Source organism: Psittacula echo, assembly GCF_963264785.1.
Source record: "Psittacula echo genome assembly, chromosome: 5".
Classification (NCBI taxonomy): domain Eukaryota; kingdom Metazoa; phylum Chordata; class Aves; order Psittaciformes; family Psittacidae; genus Psittacula; species Psittacula echo.
Window position 1 is genome coordinate 23955842 of NC_137739.1, and position 19255 is coordinate 23975096.

Below are 19255 nucleotides of genomic sequence, written 5' to 3' on the forward strand. Positions count from 1 at the left end.
TTTAAGTTTGAACCCGTTACCCCTTGTCCTGTCACTACAGTCCCTGATGAAGAGTCCCCCCCCAGCATCCTTGTAGGCCCCCTTCAGATACTGGAAGGCTGCTATGAGGTCTCCACGCAGCCTTCTCTTCTCCAGGCTGAACATCCCCAACTTTCTCAGCCTGTCTCCATACGGGAAGTGCTCCAGTCCCCTGATCATCCTCGTGGCCCTCCTCTGGACTTGTTCCAACAGTTCCATGTCCTTTTTATGTTGAGGACACCAGAACTGCACAGAGCTGCTCTCATCGATCCTGAGAAAACAGTTGCATACATGAGGGGGTTTCACCCCTCAACTTCACAGAACTATAAATGAGAAACTGCAGTTTTACAAGGAAGTGAGGCAACTGAAATAGTTGAGTGAGGGTTCTACTAGAAAACATGTATTTATATTGTCAGAAATAGCAACACTTTCAAAATAAGCTGTGCTCAACACTTTCAAAATAAGCTGTGCTAGGAAAAAAAGCAAACAGCAGAATTCAGAGCACAGTGATAAACAGATGTGGCTTCTTTTTTGTTTGTGCATAGCTAGGTATTTTGGGAATTGTTTTAAATTGGCATCTATTCCCTATATAGATCCTTAGAATAGCTCTCCAGCTACTTGTGGAGAAGGGCGCTGCTCTCCTGCAAGACCTGTCTCCTTTACCAGCCCCTTGTGGGTATCAACTTAAATATTGTATGCCTAAATAGTTAATGGAGTTCCACTCCCTACTGTAAATTCAAATACATTCTGTATATTATGAGGAAGATGAGCTATTGTTATTTTCATCTTCTGTTTCTGTGCTTCTTTCTTACACATTTGTGAGTTTACTAGTCTTTGTGACAGACTCCCCTGGAGTGGGTGCTTTGCTCTGAGCTCTAACAGCAGGTCTCATCCTCCAGCTCTCTGGAGTTCAAGGAGTACTGCAGTGGCTCTTATATAGAAGGGATGTTCAATTAGAGACAAGTTCCACTAGTCTGAGGTGGTTAGTAACTGTTTTGGGTTTTCTCCCTGAGGAGGTTTACTTTAACAGAAGAATTACCTAGTAGGGAATACTTCAAACAGCACTTGAAAACTTCAAGATATCTTCCTCAGATCTTGACAAATGAGACTTCTTGACTTTTTTTTTTTTCTTTTAGAGTAGTTTTTTGAAGACAGGAAGGACCCCAGAACACTTAACAAAGAAAAATTTAAACAATAGCGTACATGTTATGTCCAGCATGATATCCTGCTGGGAGGCAGCTGCATATGTGAGGTAAAATTCTGCACTCATAGTAATGTGATGAAAAGGGTGATTTGGGAAATCAACATCTAAATATGTCATCTCTTATCCCAAGTGATTTATTTGAAAGAACAAGTCCTTTCCCTCTGATGGATGTTCAGCCATTTGAGGTCATGGTGAATGTTCAACACAGAGGAATTACAACCAACACAAATGCCTGTGAAATGTGAAGAAAAGAAAATATGGTCTTTTGGTACACAAGTTAAAGATGTCATGACAATTTTCACTTCTAATGGGAGTGAGAGGCAAAACTTCTGATTGTTGTGCTCAGTGTTAGCATAACGTATACCACCAGTAAGCAGCTATTTTCCACCTAAAGTGTATATGGTGCAAATAAAAGATAAACCAAGGGTAATTCTGTTTGCTTTAGAAATAGCATGTAGAAGTTAAATGATCTGGTACATTGCAGAATTTGTAGTCTTTTGAGAAGAACTGCCCTATAAAAGTGTAACTCTGTAGATGTGCATTAAATCAAAATAAATATAAATTAAAAATAAATATATAAATTAAACATTAAATAGAAATAAAAACTGAGCAATGTCTCTCACACTTATTGTTGAATAATATTGACTGTGCAATAGAGAAAAACTAGTTACCTGTGCTGTAAACACAGACAAATACATGTGTATTTGTAGCTGCCCCATCCCTGGCAGTGTTCAAGTCCAGGTTGGACAGGGTTTGGAGCAACCTGGTCTAGTGGAAGACATCCCTCTTAGTGGCAGAGGGTTGGAACTGGACAAGCTTTAAGGTCCCTTCCAATTGAAACCAGTCCATGATTCTTAATACATATAAAATGTCCATCACTGTCATGGAAATACATAGGGAGTTCTCATTTACTTCTGCATGTGAGAAGTCTGGATATAAAGAAATATGATACAATGATTTCCGTTATACTATATGTAGCTGTTAATACTTATTTGTCTGTGATGTATGTTACTTTAAAATATCTGAAATTTGTAGGGCTAGGAGGACAACTCAAAATTCTATAATACAATCCAAAACACTACTGTGAACTTCTGTAGTTGCAAATGGTACTGCTCAAAAACGAGGGGGGAGAAGGAAAAGGACTAATTGTGAGGCATTACATGGCAACTGGCCTGTGTCCATGTGTGATAGACAGACATCCTGGTTTCCAGGAGCAGTCAGACAGAACCAACTTTGGAAAGGAGGTATTTCTGGCTCTTGAACTATGCACCTTGACCAGAAAAGCTCTGACAACTTCATCCACCTGCTACACACAAAACTGCTCTAGTTGTTCACAGTAAGTGCTACAAATCCTTGAGCAGTTTTGGATTTCCTAGATGTGGCAATAAGACATTTCCATACCAAAGGAACAAGACAACCTAAGTAACACGAAAGAAGTGCGTTGATGGAACCCGTATTTGTGTCGGCAGGTCTTCTGGCAAGCAGTTCTCTCAACAACACTCTGGCATCTCACATGAACAAATGGTGACTAGAGAGTAAAAGTTGTGCAGTCATGCCAAACTTTTGCTACATGGGAAGAAGAAAGATCCAATAAGACTATTTCTAATATAGGAAAGAATTGAACTGCATATCAAAGTAAAAAAAGGCACACTGAGATCATCAAAAAAACACATGCAGATCATGATCAGCTTTGACGAACAATATAATAAATAATTGGTGATGATGGTAGTGCAATAGCTGAAGGAGTGTGATGTTCATCAATTAGAAACCAGACAGGCAATGCAGCAGACTTGTTGCTGCTCCCTGGCTTGGCAGGATTCTGATTCCCACACTTGGCAGCTGTGGCAAGTGATTTTTTAAAGGCTGTTAAGAGTGTCTGGTCCTACTGGTAAGGCAATCATATGAAAACTGAAACACCTCAAAAAATCTTGGGTTTTGGTTTGGGAGAGAAAAAAGATGAAGATTACTAGGATACAGTTACACTTCAATATTATCAGAATGAAAGACAATGAGATTTGGAATTTTTCCTGTTTTCTACTTTCCTAGAGATAGGAAATGCTGTGAACACTTGAAAAGGTGACACTGGGAAAGTGCTTTCTTGAAGACAGCCTCACCTAAATATCCCAAGCTTCCCTTTGTTGCGTAGAAATGAGTGCAGCATGCTGAGAAATCAGGTATATATGCTGTGTGTATAATTTGCTCATCTTGAGCAATCTTGAGCAGGAATCAAATTCTGAAACAGGAAGCATTATGCACAAGCATTTATTCCCTTCATAACATTTGCTGAAAATGCAGTGTATAAACTATTTAACAATTTACAATACCTGACTTCTTAGGTTTTTATCATTATCCTGCCTTTTCAAATGTGACTTTCTTGCAACGTAATTTATATGACGTCTTTGTTTTCTCTTTTTATTTCCCACGTCCAGCGAAATGCCTCAGCAGAGAAAGAGAATTTTCAAGTGGCATTGAGAAAGGAGGAAAATCAGAGCTTCCAGGACTGTGATTCTCAAGATGTAAGCTTCTCTCACCTAGAAATCAGAGTCTAATCTAAATTGTACGAAAACATTAATGCCTTGGACGATTAGCAATGTGACTTACTTTTCCTACTCAAGCTGGTACACAGATTTCATAAGCCAGTCATATTCTGCACTAAAGTGCTGAGGAGCAAATGCTCTTTGCTGTCAATCTGTGCAGGTATGCTCTTTGGGTTTCATTTCAAGACTGCTTAATGGAACTTGTAGAACTATTGCAGGAAGGGCAGCAGTGGAAAAGATGTGATTTGATGTTCAAACATTTCAAGAATTGGCCTGTTCCTGAAGAGTTGTCACATTACAGCGAGATCCAGAACCTTGTTTACATATTGTTTCCACTAATAATCAGGCACAGCTGTCGCAGATGCTTCATTTGAAAAAACAAAACCTTCAGGGAGATGTAAGAGGTGACAGTGTAATAACTGACAATACGTAATCTTATCCACTGCCAGTCTAGGAAAGCTGCAACTGTGCTTTTCTTATGACACATCTGACAGAAAGCTGAATCTGCTGCTTTAACTAAGGCAAAACTGTAATTGAAACAGCATGGTGGGAGCTGTCAAGAGAAGTCCCAAATGCGTGTATTATGCCTGAAATGAAAACTATACAGATAGAAAATGAAAACAAACAAAACCACAAAAAAACAGAAAGAATGAGACACACAAGATTTGTTGAGTGTATTGTCTGCTCAATAGTCCAAAAAGTATAGTGCTACCTTGACAAATTTGCAGGTGAAATATAGAATACAGCAGGAACTACTAAACATATTGCCTACCTCCAAATATAACAAACTCCTCTGGAGGTAGCTGGGCAGCTTGCTGGTAGCAATCATAGCAATGTGAGGAAAAGTTTGGAAAGCAAATCTTAGATAATTCAGTATCCAACAAATTGTAAAACTTTATATATGCTATCCATTTATTACAAATATGTCAGAAGTTTATTCAATTATAAGTGATCGCCCCTCTGCCACATCCTCTAGAGGGAGGCAGAGACAGGGAGAAATTGAGTATCCAGAGGAAGAGTGTGTTATATACTGTTGCACCTTTCTTAATGTCTAAAGATGAGGGAAACTTCATTTCTTATTAATAAAAATGGAAGGAGGAGAAGAAAGAATAAGATGTAAAATTCTGAAGCTAGAGTGAACTCCATTTAGATTATGACTAGTGGTTGGTTGCCATCTGGGAAACTTATGGAAGTTTAATTTAAGTAGAGGCTGAATTGATTTTGGCTGAGTATTTGTGGAAGGAGGTTCGAGCTGCTATTTTTTACAGAAGTGGATATATTAAAGCAGAGAGAAAAAGGGAAAGCTGTTAATGCATTTCACAAATCAAGAGTGTTTAATTTCTGTGTCAAATAATGCAATGAAGGATACTTAAAAGATATACTTTTCCATAAAATCAAGGATTTGGGAATTTTGATTAGGGAGTAGTGGTGGCTTTTTGTGATTCTAGCAACTAGTATTTTTAGCTAGTTAATCAGTATGGAATGCTTCTTGGTATGAAAAATTTGTCAGAGAAAGGAGAAAATTACTCCAGCTAGAGTTAAAAGTCATGAGGAGTCAAACTGTTTTTCATAATTCAAGTTAAATTAAAATCTAAGCCTGTTCTCTGCCATCGTCTAGGTGACACTATAATTCAAAGAAAAGGATGTTAGGCTAAATTTGAATAATAGGATTAAGTTTTATATCTTTTAATCTCTCAATTATCATATTTTAAGATCAATTCTATACTCTAGGGGACTTGAATTTTCTTTAAGTTTTAAATCTTTTAAGGTTTGTTAAGTCTGTATTTAACAAAACCTCCTGTATGGAGGAAAAAGTAGTAAAATCAGAGAAAGCTTACCAAAGGGATATTCAAATTCACTGTGCCTTACTAGATAATGCTCCTCATTTGAAAATTAAGAAGGCAATAGTACTATCAGTCTTATCTTGCTTTTAAACAAATTTCATTTTCCAACTGAAAAAAAATGGGTATTGTGTAACATTTATAGTTCCATTCTGTTCACATTTGTTAAGAAATCAATCTACGATTCTCACTAATGCCCAAAGATTTCACTGCTCTGCTTGCAGTATCTGTTGGAGGAACGGCTTTGAGAGCCAAGTCACAAAAAAGATTGTTAAGACAATCACACCTCCAAGCAAGGAAGCCATAAATAGTGTGGCGTTTATCCCAGTCAGAAACAGAATCTCCAGTGTAATATATATATATATACACATACATATATATATATATATAAAAATTGGTTCAGTTCACTATTTTTTACAATTGATTGGTATGGTCCAAAGAGAATTCCAGGAGTTAATTCTTATTGCAGAGATCTGCATAGCAATATTCAGCTAGGAACTGGTTTGGAGAGCAGCAAGCTGCACAGTGTAGCAGCATGGCCTCTGGCACACAGGAAAACCTGCAACAGCCTTGTCCTACAAGTGAAAGAGTAGATCTGTGAGTATAGCTCAGGTACACAATATACATGATAATTTTAGAGAAATGCTTATTTTCAAATTGTGGCTGCACTCCAAGGGCTGGATTTTATTGCCAGAGAGGTATTAAATAATTCTTTTCTCTAGAGAATTATCTCCATTTCTGTGCTACCATCCCTACGCTGACCTATGAGTTTTGTAAGAAATCCATCCATGTTCGCAGGATTCCACACTTGAACCTTTGACAACGGTTCATTTGGAGTCTGTCAAAGGAGAATTAAACATCCCAGTTTGTCAGAATCCCCTGATTTTGCTTTAAATAACACACAAACTTCAATAATGGAAACGGGAAAGTTCTCTTTTAAATCCAGGGATTGATTGAAGAGAGGCAGTAAATTTTTTTAAGAGAACTAAAGCATCAAAATATGTTTTTCGCAGCTGTTTCAACTATTTTACAAGTCTGTGGACCTACCTTGACTACTTTTTGGCCTATGGTTGCTCACAGTGATGAGTAAAGTAATTTTCCTGGTTGTTAAGTTGAAGCTTTTTATTTTTTCTCTTATACACACTGGCCATCTGAACATGGGCTGCATGGGCCATAAAAATACTGCAGATGGTGACACTGGGCTGGCAACCTTCTTCCACCTTTTATTATTTTTTTTTATATCTTAACAGATGCATATTCTTTTAGAGACAAAGAATAATTCAAATTATTTAGAGAAGTGAACTAAAGATGCTTCTTTCTTGAAAAGTCTTGATGACTTTAGAGATACCACCTTAAATCCTGAAATAACCAAAAGCGATTTATTTTCCTGAAGGAACACAGTACTTCTGTAATACAAGGCTATGAACACTCTTGCTTTGAGAAAATTCCAGACTTGGGAATGCGATAGGGGTTTTTCTCATAGTTTTATCATTACTTGATTGTGTGTGTGTGTGTGCTTATCTGAAGTTTTTACAGCTGCTAAACTCTCAGTGAAGGAAAACTCTCAGCCTCAGGAAGGCCACATGGCTGAGAACATATGACAGGCTCTCATGTGCAATTTCTTTAAGAAAAATAACTGAAGGTTGAGGCCAAGATAAAAAAAAATTGAATATGCTTAATTCAGTGTTGGTTAGAAATGTAGAATTTCAGCAACACTTTCTCAGAACTTTGCAAAGATCCTCTGATAATGTCTCTGATTAATGAAATGTGATTTATATTTTGGAAGAATTAGTGTAGTAAAGACTGACTAGAGAACAACATGCAGCATGTCACTTCTTAAGGCAAAAAGAAAGGGAAATAGTAGCTAGTTGCTGGTCTCAGCTGATATTTTTTCAGTCTATATGGTTAAGCATCTCTGATCTCTCTCTCAAACCCTAATCCTGCTGCAATTTTTAATTTGTGATTTTATGCATGTTCATAATAATTAATGTAGTTTACATTGGAATGCATGCAAATGAAGATTTGTTCACAAACGGGATACAGGCAGGCCAAATTATATTAGTAGGTTTTGAAATTAGATACTGATGATACCTTACCTGTCATGAAATTTGACATGGGGCCTCTATTTAGATTGTTATTATTCTGTTAGAGGAATCTTGTCAATACTACTTTTTTTCTTAGTCTTGTCTGAAGATGTTTTCCCTATGACCAGCTGAGAGTCTCTGTGCAGAACTGGAATTCTGCAGAGCTATTTTCCTGGTATCATTTCCCCTTTCCCTCTTTCCAGAAGCTTTGGAAACTTCTTTTTTTTTGCCTTTTACAGGAGAATGTGGTGGCCTTTCTTCATATCAGTTAATTTTTGTGTGTAACATGTAATTTAAATCCACCTATGCAGTAGTGCTAAAACATCAAACAATTTATAAAGTGATTATTTATTCTCAGTTCTCATCTTAGATTTCTTGCTCTTTGTCCTTGTAGGCTCTTCTCTGTTAAATAAAAGTGATTATGCTTCTATTTACTGCCTTAATTTCCTGCAGTAAACAAATACTGCATGCTCATTAATCATTCAGTGACAAAGGAGGCTAGTATTGGAGCAAAACTTGTACATGTTCTAAGCACCTACAGCATTTTGCTTCATTTTTCTCCAGAAAATCGAGAGCTTTGATCACATTGTGTTATCCCATTGTTTTCCCAAGGGAGTAATGAGAGGAAAAAAAGTCATCATTTTAACAGAATTTCAACCTGATAAAATTCTTCAAGTGAATTCAGTAAATCTGTTCCTTAAATGAGGACTAGAAGCTCCTAAGAGTTACATCATCTTAGTCTAACCATCCACTCAGTACACTGTGCTCTAAAACAGGAGAAGGATACGAAAAACTGCAGAGGTGTCTTATGGAAACAGCTATATGCACTTCACATCTTGCTACATATCTTTCTTCTAAACAATGAGGGTTAAGGGGAGTGACATACAGATCTGTAATAAATACATGAGCAAATCTGATAAAGCATATCTTTGAATAAACTGTGAACCTAACTTAGCTAATGAGAACTAAGCTATCTAGTTTGTCACTTGACCTAATGGTACCATCCTTTTCTCCCTTACCTGGCGTAGTGTCTTCACAACCAGCTCAGTACTTTCTCCTCCATTGTACTCTACAAACATCCTGCATATCTGCTTTAGTGCCGACTGAAGCCACAAGGAAGTCTGTAGCGATGTGAAGGAATGCTGAAGTTGCAATGTTTGGTCTACTAAATCTATAAGATACCCATTTGCAGCAGCAGAATTATTTTCTAACTATAAAAGCTAGATATAATACCACTTATTTATTATTATTATTACCACTTATTCACTATTTATTTAAATAACCACTTATGGTTATTTAAAGTTCTTCATTTCCTGTCCTCTTGTGATATGTTGGATGGTTATTTGAGCAATAAAGCCAGTTTTACTTGCTGTGTTGATGCAGTGGAATACCCTTCTAGTTATATTGTTGAGCAGTTTGCAGATCAAATTGCATAGTTTACTAGCCATGGGACATGCTGAATTTTAACTGGCTTTTTGATAATTCTTTTTAAATGAAGATGCACACTTGGCTGATCCACCTTTGTAATTTATATATCCAGCTGTGAACTGCTCCAGCTCTGCTGTATAATTCAGTCGGTGAACTGTATACCCTAACTTCTGATATTTTGCTTCCTTTACGGATCAAGCAGTGTTTTTTATAACCAGAATTTCATACAGATACTTCCTTAATCAAACAGCTCACATAACTAATTAAAGTAGGACAAGATTTCAAGATATGGCCCACCTCAATTGTCCTATCTTGTTAAATTTCTCACTGTTGTCAACATTTTTTCCTCTTGCATATACAAAATGTATTGCTTAAGGCAAAATGCACTTGTTGCATGAAAATTTTGTTTTACAAACACAAATAGATCATTAATGTATTTCTTAAAGTTTATCTAGAGCAAGTAATAAGCATTCAACTTTACTAAATTTCATCTGTTTCTTTTCTATGTAGAAGAAAATCAGAATAAGACTTCTGTTGTGCTTAGGCATAAAAATTGTAAATGTTGGCCAAGCTAAATTCTGGGATCTGTCACTAACGGTTAGGATACAACATGTTAAATTATTATAAATTTTCTTAAAATAAGGAAATATTAGGGAAAAGCAGGAGAAGAAATAAGCTTCAGAGAAATCTATCTTTCTATCTTTTTTCACTGCTCTGAGTCATAAAACCACTTCAAGGACTACTCATTATATACTTAACTGTGTACATCGGTTAAGTACTGACTGTGATTATAAGTATGAAAGATTTGCTTCCTGAACATAGAAAAAGGGGATTGCTTGTGTAGGCACATGCTATTGAAGCTAAGATGAAATGTACTTTATTGAGAAGTCTTTAGGAACAGAAGAAAATATCTATAGCAAAATTCCTCTTCATCTGATGAACCTATGAATGTGACTGTTGCAGTTCAGGTTTTGATAAATGTTAAGTTTAGCTGTGTGGGGAAGACAATGAAATGGTGCAAATGCTCCTTCCACCCTGGGGAGGGAAGCATTGTTTGTGGCCAGTGAATACAGAAAATACTAATTGAATTACCATCCCATGAGACATTCAGGGCCAGGCTGGATGTGTTTCTGGCAACCTGATCTAGTTGAAGATGTCCCTGCTCATTGCAGGGGGTTGGACTAGATGAGCTTTGAAGGTCCCTTCCAACCCAAAGCATTCTATGGTTCTGTCATCTCTGAAACATGAGAGATTGTGCTTTTGAATGAAACTAGGAGTTAGTCTGAAAGCCCTGCACCCTTTGCAACCGACAACCTCTTTAAAGGAAGGCAGAAGAAAGCACGGAACAGTTAAGGGTAAACCGCCTGTTTTGCTGCAAATGCCAGTGGCAGGAAATAGATTCTGTAATGAAGTTAAAATTTGAGAATACTATTAGCCTTTTTGCTGTTGGTTTTGTAATGCAAAACAGTACACTATTTTTTTCTTTTATAATCTTGTATGGAAAGTTGATTATAAGACAGCTTTTCACCATGCTAACGATAATCTGCAGTTTTAAAAATGCTGCAAGATTTTAGTCATCTCATGCTTTTCTACTAGATTGAAGCATGTGTGTTAAATTATCTTCTTACTTAAGATCTTCCCAGGTGCTTAGTCTTGCCAGCCTTTACCACGTCCTCTGTCTTTTGATCTGCATTCTTTATCTACCTGTCACTTCAGGCACAAACAGAAAAATAGCCAATCTCATTACACTGAGGTTGAGATATGAGACTGCTCTGCCTGAAGAGTTACCTGGGTCTTGCTCAGAGTCTTTAGATGGTGACAATGCAGTAGTGTCTGTTCCCTGCCCTCCCATGAAGCCGGCACAGATTTAAAACTTAACCTGTGACCAAGGGGGATTACATGTAGACAAAACTCTTTTCATCCTCTGCGTGATGTTCCCACTTGTCTCCATACGGCTTTCTACACAACAGCAGGAGAAACTCCACGTGAAATGTGTTACACTTGGTATGAAAAGAAGAGCATCCTTGAAGTATTGCTGACAGGATTTTAAATTGCAACCTGCTTTGTTATGATGCTACTAGAGGATTCAGTGGAGTTGCATTAAAGTAACAGGACTGACTTGAGACATTTTTTTCAGGGACTTAAGTGCCTTTTTTATTATTATCTGTTGAACATTGTTTCCGCTTGGATGCTTCTAGTCTTAGCATCTTATTAGCTTTACTAGTAATAGTCTTTCAAAAAAATTTCTTCATTCTTTGAGAGAAAAGTGATTTCTCTGAGAGAAATGGGGAAATGCATTTTGCCCAGGTGTCCGTATTTCTGTACAAGGGTATGTTGAGGGGGTAGTTTTGTACTGTGCTTCCTCCTCCTTGGTGGTATAAGGAGGGTGATAAGCGTTAAGGGTGAGCTCTGCTGTATTCTGTAGCATTAGAGGGTTTGTGAATGAGCTGGAAGCATGTCCTGCATAGCAGCTTGCGCTGTTGGCATCTTCCCATTCCTCTCCCCTTCCTCACCCTCCTGTTCCCCAAATAGGGCATCAGGAACGCCTGCATCTGTGGGACAAACACACAAGTAGGAGTTCACCCTCACGTCCCTGATATGCTGAAGTCTCAATTCAAAGCTTGGCAAAATCCCAGTATCTCTTCCACTAGGCACTTCTAAAAATCTTATCTTCATAAAACACATCGAAAAAATTGGGGGTTGGAACTAGATGATCTTCCAGTCCTTTCCAACCCAAACCATTCCATAAAACAGAAAAGCCATGCATTTCAATAACATTTCAACCCGTTTATTTTCAAAAAGCAATTATCTTCCTTTCTGCTGGTTTCCACCATTTCAAGCTATCATTCTGTATTTTTGTAATTAGCGTACCTCTCACAGGAGTGAACCTGACTCACAGAGGGCAGACAAAACAAGTTTAATATATTGGAGGTTTTTGTCTGTCATTCATGGCTGTGAAAGGTATTCTAGTGCATTGGTATATCTCCCCATTGGTCTGTGTTCTTCAGCTGAGGGAAAAGGGGGAGGGGGAGTGTGTGTGTTTGAACATACTGTGTGTTAGAGACCTGCACCTATATATACACACTTGTGTGTGTGTATATAGAATCATAGAATAGTTAGGGTTGGAAAGGACCTTAAGATCACCTAGTTCCAACCCCACGCCATGGGCAGGGACACCTCACACTAAACCACATCACCCAAGGCTCTGTTCAACCCAGCCTTGAACACTGCCAGGGATGGAGCATTCACAGCTTCCTTGGACAACCCATTCCAGTGCCTCACCACTCTTACAGTAAAGAACTTCCTCCTTACATCCAATCTAAACTTCCCCTATTTAAGTTTTAACCCATTACCCCTTGTCCAATCACTGCAGTCCCTAATGAAGAGTCCATCCCCAGCATCCTTATAGGCCCCCTTCAGATACTGGAAGGCTGCTATGAGGTCTCCACGCAGCCTTCTCTTCTCCAGGCTGAACAGCCCCAACTTTCTCAGCCTGTCTCCATACAGGAGGTGCTCCAGTCCCCTGATCATCCTCGTGGCCCTCCTCTGGACTTGTTCCAACAGTTCCATGTCCTTTTTATGTTGAGGACACCAGAACTGCACACAATACTCCAAATGAGGTCTCACAAGAGCAGAGATACTACAGACATTAATCTTCACTGCTGTTTTCCTGCCACGACAGCCTTTGTTATCCAGTCTATGAAAAGAGCATGGAAGCTTACTCACCTACAAAGCATTGCTTTTATCATTAGCTTTTACTTTCTCCAAGGCAAACTTTTTTTTTTTTCTTTTTTAAACTTCTTTTGCATATGTCTTAAATAGTTAATCTTTTTGGATTCCTGTTTTCTCTGGATTGTCTTGGTGAAATAGGTTACCTGATTTGTTTTTTTTAGTATGTACCACTAGATTATGGATTTTTAAATGATCTTATATTTCAGTGGCATTATTTCTGTCCTCTTCATTACACAAGCTAAAATGCTCTTCTTTTGTTGACCTGTAACATTTTTTGTCCTCAAGCTGCTCACCTGGAAGTCTTTCAAACCCTCAAATTTTTCTCAACATAACTAACAGGAAAACATTTTCTTTAATCTAGCTGATTGGTAAACATTTTAAATAGAAGTACTGCCGAGACCACCCATTCAAGCTTTTGAAATATGAAAATTTTATTTTAAACGTCTACTCTTAATATAAACCCCGTTATTTTTTTTTTTTCATAAAAGTTGTAGGTCAGTCTTTGTCAATAGATTATCTTTTTATCAATACTACCCAGATTAGTCCCCATAATGTAATATTAATCAAACTTTTATTAGCCATTATGTATCATGGAAAAATTTTGAGAGTCCTCACCATCAATCACTTCAATAGCACCATCTCTGAGGCTCACTTCAGTAGCTTAAACATTACTAAACCCTGCCTGAAGTGCTGTAAAATCCTTGGCAGTACCCACGTCTCTCTAGAAGCTTTCAGGAGGGAGGCAGCTGTCTCCTCTCCAAATAGTTTTCTTAATAACAGGCTTCATTTTGGTATTCACACCTGTTCATAGATCAACTTTGCTACAGGTGAGGGACTGTCAGAATTTCTCAAGTGCAAAAACTTAATGAATTTTCTTCCCCCTTGTCAATCTCTTTACTTTATAATTAACTCCAACCTAATGTCAGTTCTACTGAAAGGATATTTATGAAATTTCTTGCTATTCAATTTGCACGTGGGGATGTTTATTTTCAACGTTTTCTGCTGAGTCAAGTATTTTTTAGCATTGTGATTTAAGCTGTTACAGCATGAATTCAAGTTTACTATCTGGGTTGGTTTCTTTTTGGCTTTGTGTTTTTGTTGTTTTGGTTTTTGGTTGGTTTGGTTTTTTAAGCAAAATCTGTCCAAAAAAAAAAAAAAAAAAAAAGCCTCAAAACATTCCAGTTAGAGATTTTTTTCTCTCTTTGTCTTTTGGCCTCCTAGATACAAATAGTTTATTCTATCTCAAACCAATGTTATCAACCATAATTAAAAATAAATAAATAAATCAGAAATGCTAACAAACATTTTAGTGGATATTATTGGAAGCTTCTTGTTAAAGGTATGTTTGCATTCATATTCCTGTGAGCAAAGCTCATGTCCGTATACTAATGATTTTTTTTTTCAGCTTTTTTCATTAGTATGTTGGATTATGTCTGATGAGTAAAAACTGTTCTGCCTAGGCTATACTTAGATTCACAAATCTTCAAGGGCTCATGCTGAATAGGAAACATCTCAGAGGAAGAGTTATGTTTAAAATAAACAAAATTACTATTATTTTGAAAAGAGTCTTTATGACTTAAAACTTTTAAAAGCCCCTCATTTATTTTCACTCCATTTAAATGCATCAATTTTAATAGCAAGCAAGTAGATAAATTCCAATGTGGTCATATTTTAAAGTAATGATCAAAGGTTATCAATATTGCTGTACTTCATGTTTCAGTTTTTCATCTGTGGCACCATTAATCCTGCTTTTGAAGGGACTTTAATTTAATTACAGTATAAATGGTAATGCTGGATAAATCTCTGCTTAAGACTTGTCACATGAGTTCTCTTTGCTTCAAAATATTGTCTAATTTATTTTATGTTGTTTGTCTCTGTTTCCCATGATATTACAAAGAATATTGACAAAGAAAATTACATTATTGCTGGAATAAAATGATAGTGTTGAATGTAACAAGCTTTTCCAAACCTTGAGAGTCATCTAACTTCCCCATTTAGGGAATTACTATACCTAAGAGATCCAGCATTTTAGACAAGAGAATAGTAATGGAGAAGTCCTAACTCTAATGCTGGTTTTCAGCGGTTCGTTACCATTTCCTCACCCGTAACAGAGAGTTATAATTACTTATCTGTTCCATGGGACCACTGTAGAGATAAACTTTATTTGTGATGAGATTTAAACATGATGAAAAAAAGTTATATAAGTGTTGTTAACTTGAAGCCACATTAGACTATTACCAGACACATTAGTGATGATGGGAATACGGGATTCACTCAGCTATAAAAACTTTGTTTTGCTTCACTTCATCAACTAGGCTAACATGGGGTAGTTGGGGTTTTTTGGTGGGTTTGGGTTTGGTTTTTTTTTTTGGTGGGTTTTTGTTTGGGGGTTTTTTTTTAGGAAAACCATGGATATTTTAGGGAAAAAAATATGAAGTAGTTAACTCTGACATTTGTATTGACAGGTTGGCAAGACATGTTTGGGGAATCACAGTAATTCAACATCTCATTTGAAGACAGCAGAATCAGAGACAAGCCTTCAGGTATTCTGTTTCTGAGTAATTCTAGGGGTTTTATTAAAAGGTCTTGTAAAGCATGCAGTTACTTGAAGTATATTTACACATTCTACGCTACTGGTTTTGAGACAGAACTTCTTTCTCAATTCAGACTTTGACTGTATGGGATTGCAGTTCATCAGTTCAAGATGGGTTCTGGTTGGTAAAAATTACAAAACTATTTAATACTTCAAGAACTGAACTATCCTAGTGGTCAAATGGTTTAATTTGATAATGTGATGTCCATAGCCCTGGGAACATAGAAGGGAGAGGTTTCTAAAATAAATGTATATCTGCAATTATGTGAAACTGTATGCAGCCATGTTCCCATTGAAGGAAGTTGTTCGCAAGTTGTACATCTGAGTTCTTCGATTTGATGCACCAAGAGAAGAAGATACAATTCAAGGCCAGGTTGCACAGGGCTTTGAGCAACCTGGTCTAGTGGAACGTGTCTCTGCCCAAAGCAGGAGGGTTGGAACTAGGTGATCTTTAAGATCCCTTCCAACCCAGACCAGTCCGTGATTCTATGAAATCACAGTGATTATAAAGCAGCATCAGACTTGTGTGGTTTTGCGTTGTCAAAGATTGTTAGATATGCTTCCATTAGTTGAGATCAGAATCCTTTTCTAGATGCAGTGGACGAATATCACATCCAGCCACAGTATTTTAAGGCTGGTACATCAGTTGAACAGAAATGCAGCTCTGTGCACTACTGTCATGGATTTTTAACACACTTCTTTCTTTGATTACATATGTGCATAGTGTGTATGCAATATTTACATTGATGCTGTTTTCACCTTCAGCAGAAGTCGCACAGCCCTCCATGGACTAAACCCGAAGATAAAAACTCACCTGAAAGGAATGAGAAAAAAATCGAGGAGCCTATTCGTACAAAAGGAAAAAAACTCTAAGCACTACTAATTTCCATTTGAAATGCCCATGACTTGCTTCCATCTTCATATTGTTTTTAGTCCAGAGGCATGAAATGTACCGGGCTTCTAAAGCATGCATTTTTCACTATTTTATGAATGTTTGTAAATTAGTCTAGAATAGACCAATTAGTACCTTCCAGCAATAATCCAAAATGGATGTTTGAAGAAATGCTTTGTAATACAGTCTGGTTTTCAAACTCTTGTTCTACTTGATCAGTAATTGCACACTATAAATTAGTTTCTTTGTAAACTGTCATTCTTAAGTATTTTCACAGTCTGTTCTGTTTCATGTTATTTTTATTGCAGGTTAGGTTTTAAATCAAGTTCAGAATTAAGTTAATATGGGGAAAAAATATCTCTGTGTAAATATAGTCTAAGTACAGTATGACTCATAAGAGAACTGTAAAAACAGAATAGTGGAGGTCCATGTATACTTACCTTTCAGTAATACCATTTCAAATCTGCATACTTAAACAATAAAAGACATTTGATTGGTTGTTTTTTTATCTAACTGCTATCACAACTAGTCCATTTTTGAGCACTAAAGTGCTGACAGAAATGCAGACTTAGAAAATTGGGAATAGAGCTGGTCACGGCTTTTAGGACTCAAGCAAAGATTTTTGCATGTGCAACTGCGTTAAAATTTTATAGCCTGGGTACCAGTCATGGGAATTCAGTTCTGTCTTCTGTAGTTGTGCTAATCTCAACAGGATAAATATACTTGAAGTGGTAAAACCCCATGTTGTCCACTACAGGTGGCTTTTGGTCACTCCAGCAAAGAGGAGCATTTGGATGGGGTAAGCTCTGTGACTCCTAAGGTTCTTGCAGTTTCTCACGAGTCACATGCTCTATGAAAAGAAACCAGAAAGAAAGGGAGGAGAAGGAAGAAAGAATGTCTTTGCTTCTTTGTGTGTATATCATTATTAGTCTAATGTAGGAATGCATATGCCTCATCTCCTTGAGATGCAAGGCTTTCAAGACCTACTGCCTTAGGAACAGTTAGTTCAATCACTACTTTGATGCTTTACTCTTGCTTGAAGTGTTTTAAGCAGTTGTAACTTGTAAACTCCCACTCTCCTCTTACTACATAAAGCAGCACATTAAAACTGCTATTAGATTGAAGGTAGTTTACTTATATTTGATTTTCCTTGCCTTTGAATCAGTTTTAAAAGAGAGAGATCCTTTTCATCAGTGGTGCTCTCTGCTCCAGTATTAAGATTTCATCTATCCTTCAAGGGTCTCATGCTATAGCTTGCTCCTTGCTGGTGTGAATAATAGTTCACCTTGATGTCTTGTATATGCTCACCTACTTCAAGGTAGATATTGCGGAATGGTAGGTTTCTCTGCCTAGAGAAACTGTAACAATTTTAAAAAGAACAGAAACTCATGAACTGGCTACCCTGGATTTGGAGAAGGCTGAGGTTCTTAATGACTTCTTTGCCTCAGTCTTCACTGGCAAAGTCTCTGACCGCACCACCCAAGTCTTGGAAGGCAGACACAGGGACTGTGAGAATGAAGACTTTAGGCCCACTGTAGGAGAGGATCTGGTTAGAGACCACCTTAAAAACCTAAACATACACAAGTCCATGGGACCTGACGAAATCCATCCATGGGTCCTGAAGGAGCTGGTGAATGAAGTTGCTAAGCCACTGGCCATCATATTTGATGTTGTTGGTGGTGAGGCACTGGAATGGGTTGCCCAGGGAGGTTGTGAATGCTCCATCCCCGGCAGTGTTCAAGGCCAGGTTGGATGGGGCCTTGGGTGACATGGTTTAGTGTGGGGTGTCCCGGCCCATGGCAGGGGGGTTGGAACTAGATGATCTCAAGGTCCTTTCCAACTCTAACTATTCTATGATTCTATGAGCTGACCAAATGATTCCCACAATGTTGTACCACTATCAAAGAAAAGATTATCCGTGTTAAGTGTCTAAAGAACTGAAATCCTGGCCACAAAAATAATCAGAAAAGAGATGTGGCTTTTTACATGTGATCCTAAAATCAATCATCGTCGAATCATACCTATCAAATACAATATGAATTTGTTTCAGGTGAATGTGGGCCACATTTCCTGCATTTCAGTTAGTCACAGCAAACATGGCTGAAGTTAGTCTGCCTTACTTCAGAATTTTTAGTGAGCAAGTGACTTGTGATCCTGTCATATCTACATTGGGCAATAATTCCTAGTTATGTCATAACCAGCATCTCTTTGCATATGAGACACTTTAATTGAAATATATGAGGTATGATTCTGAAAAGGGCACTGAAACTGTTTCAGTCATCAGTCTACAAAGGCCTTGGATCTTCATGTATCTGTCCCAGGAGAATGAGGTAAGCTGTCCTACCTGGCATACATTTCACCTTTCTAAAGAATTCATTTATTTGAAACACACATGATGAAAGCAGTGAATGGTTGAGCAGTTCTAGGACTGTGCATCATGTAGTGGTATTTCATCACCAAGTAATTAAAGGAACTAATCTGTTTAACATCAGAAAAACAACAGAAAATACTGAAGAGGGTGGGGTGCTGTGAGGTTAGGTTTTGCTTTCTTTTCTTTCCAGAAGGCTTAACTGTTAAAAGCTTCCCTCTAGCCATGGGATCATACATGCATGCATGTAGGCTTTCACTTCTGTATGTCTCTTTTCCTAGGTAATGATGAAGATCAGGTGAGACTGAACAAAGAAAGCCATGTTGGTGGGAGAATTAATCCTCTTGCTTTGATTACAGCTATAGAATCAACTTTGTCTAGTTTGAGCATTACTTTATCACTTTCTGATGGGACATTGGTTGACACTTGTTTGAAGATGATGACTAGGGGAAACCCTGCTTAGCTTCATACCTACTATTTTTAGAATAATCCACATAATGATACAGAATTAAGAAAAATAACAATGGATAAATCCTTTATCTGTATATGCTGTAAGTA

At 37.5% G+C, this 19255-nt stretch overlaps 1 protein-coding gene across 1 annotated transcript in view; it reads left to right on the plus strand.

Moving 5' to 3' along the window:
• LUZP2 (leucine zipper protein 2) overlaps positions 1 to 16310 on the plus strand; it is a gene marked incomplete at both ends in the record, with an annotated part of 198275 nt that extends 181965 nt beyond the window's left edge. The window contains 3 exons of the mRNA XM_080619303.1: positions 3652 to 3738; positions 15310 to 15387; positions 16203 to 16310. Coding sequence (XP_080475429.1) covers positions 3652 to 3738; positions 15310 to 15387; positions 16203 to 16310 — 273 coding nt within the window. The remainder of the gene's footprint in view (positions 1 to 3651; positions 3739 to 15309; positions 15388 to 16202) is intronic.
• Between the last annotated feature and the right edge of the window lie 2945 nt (positions 16311 to 19255).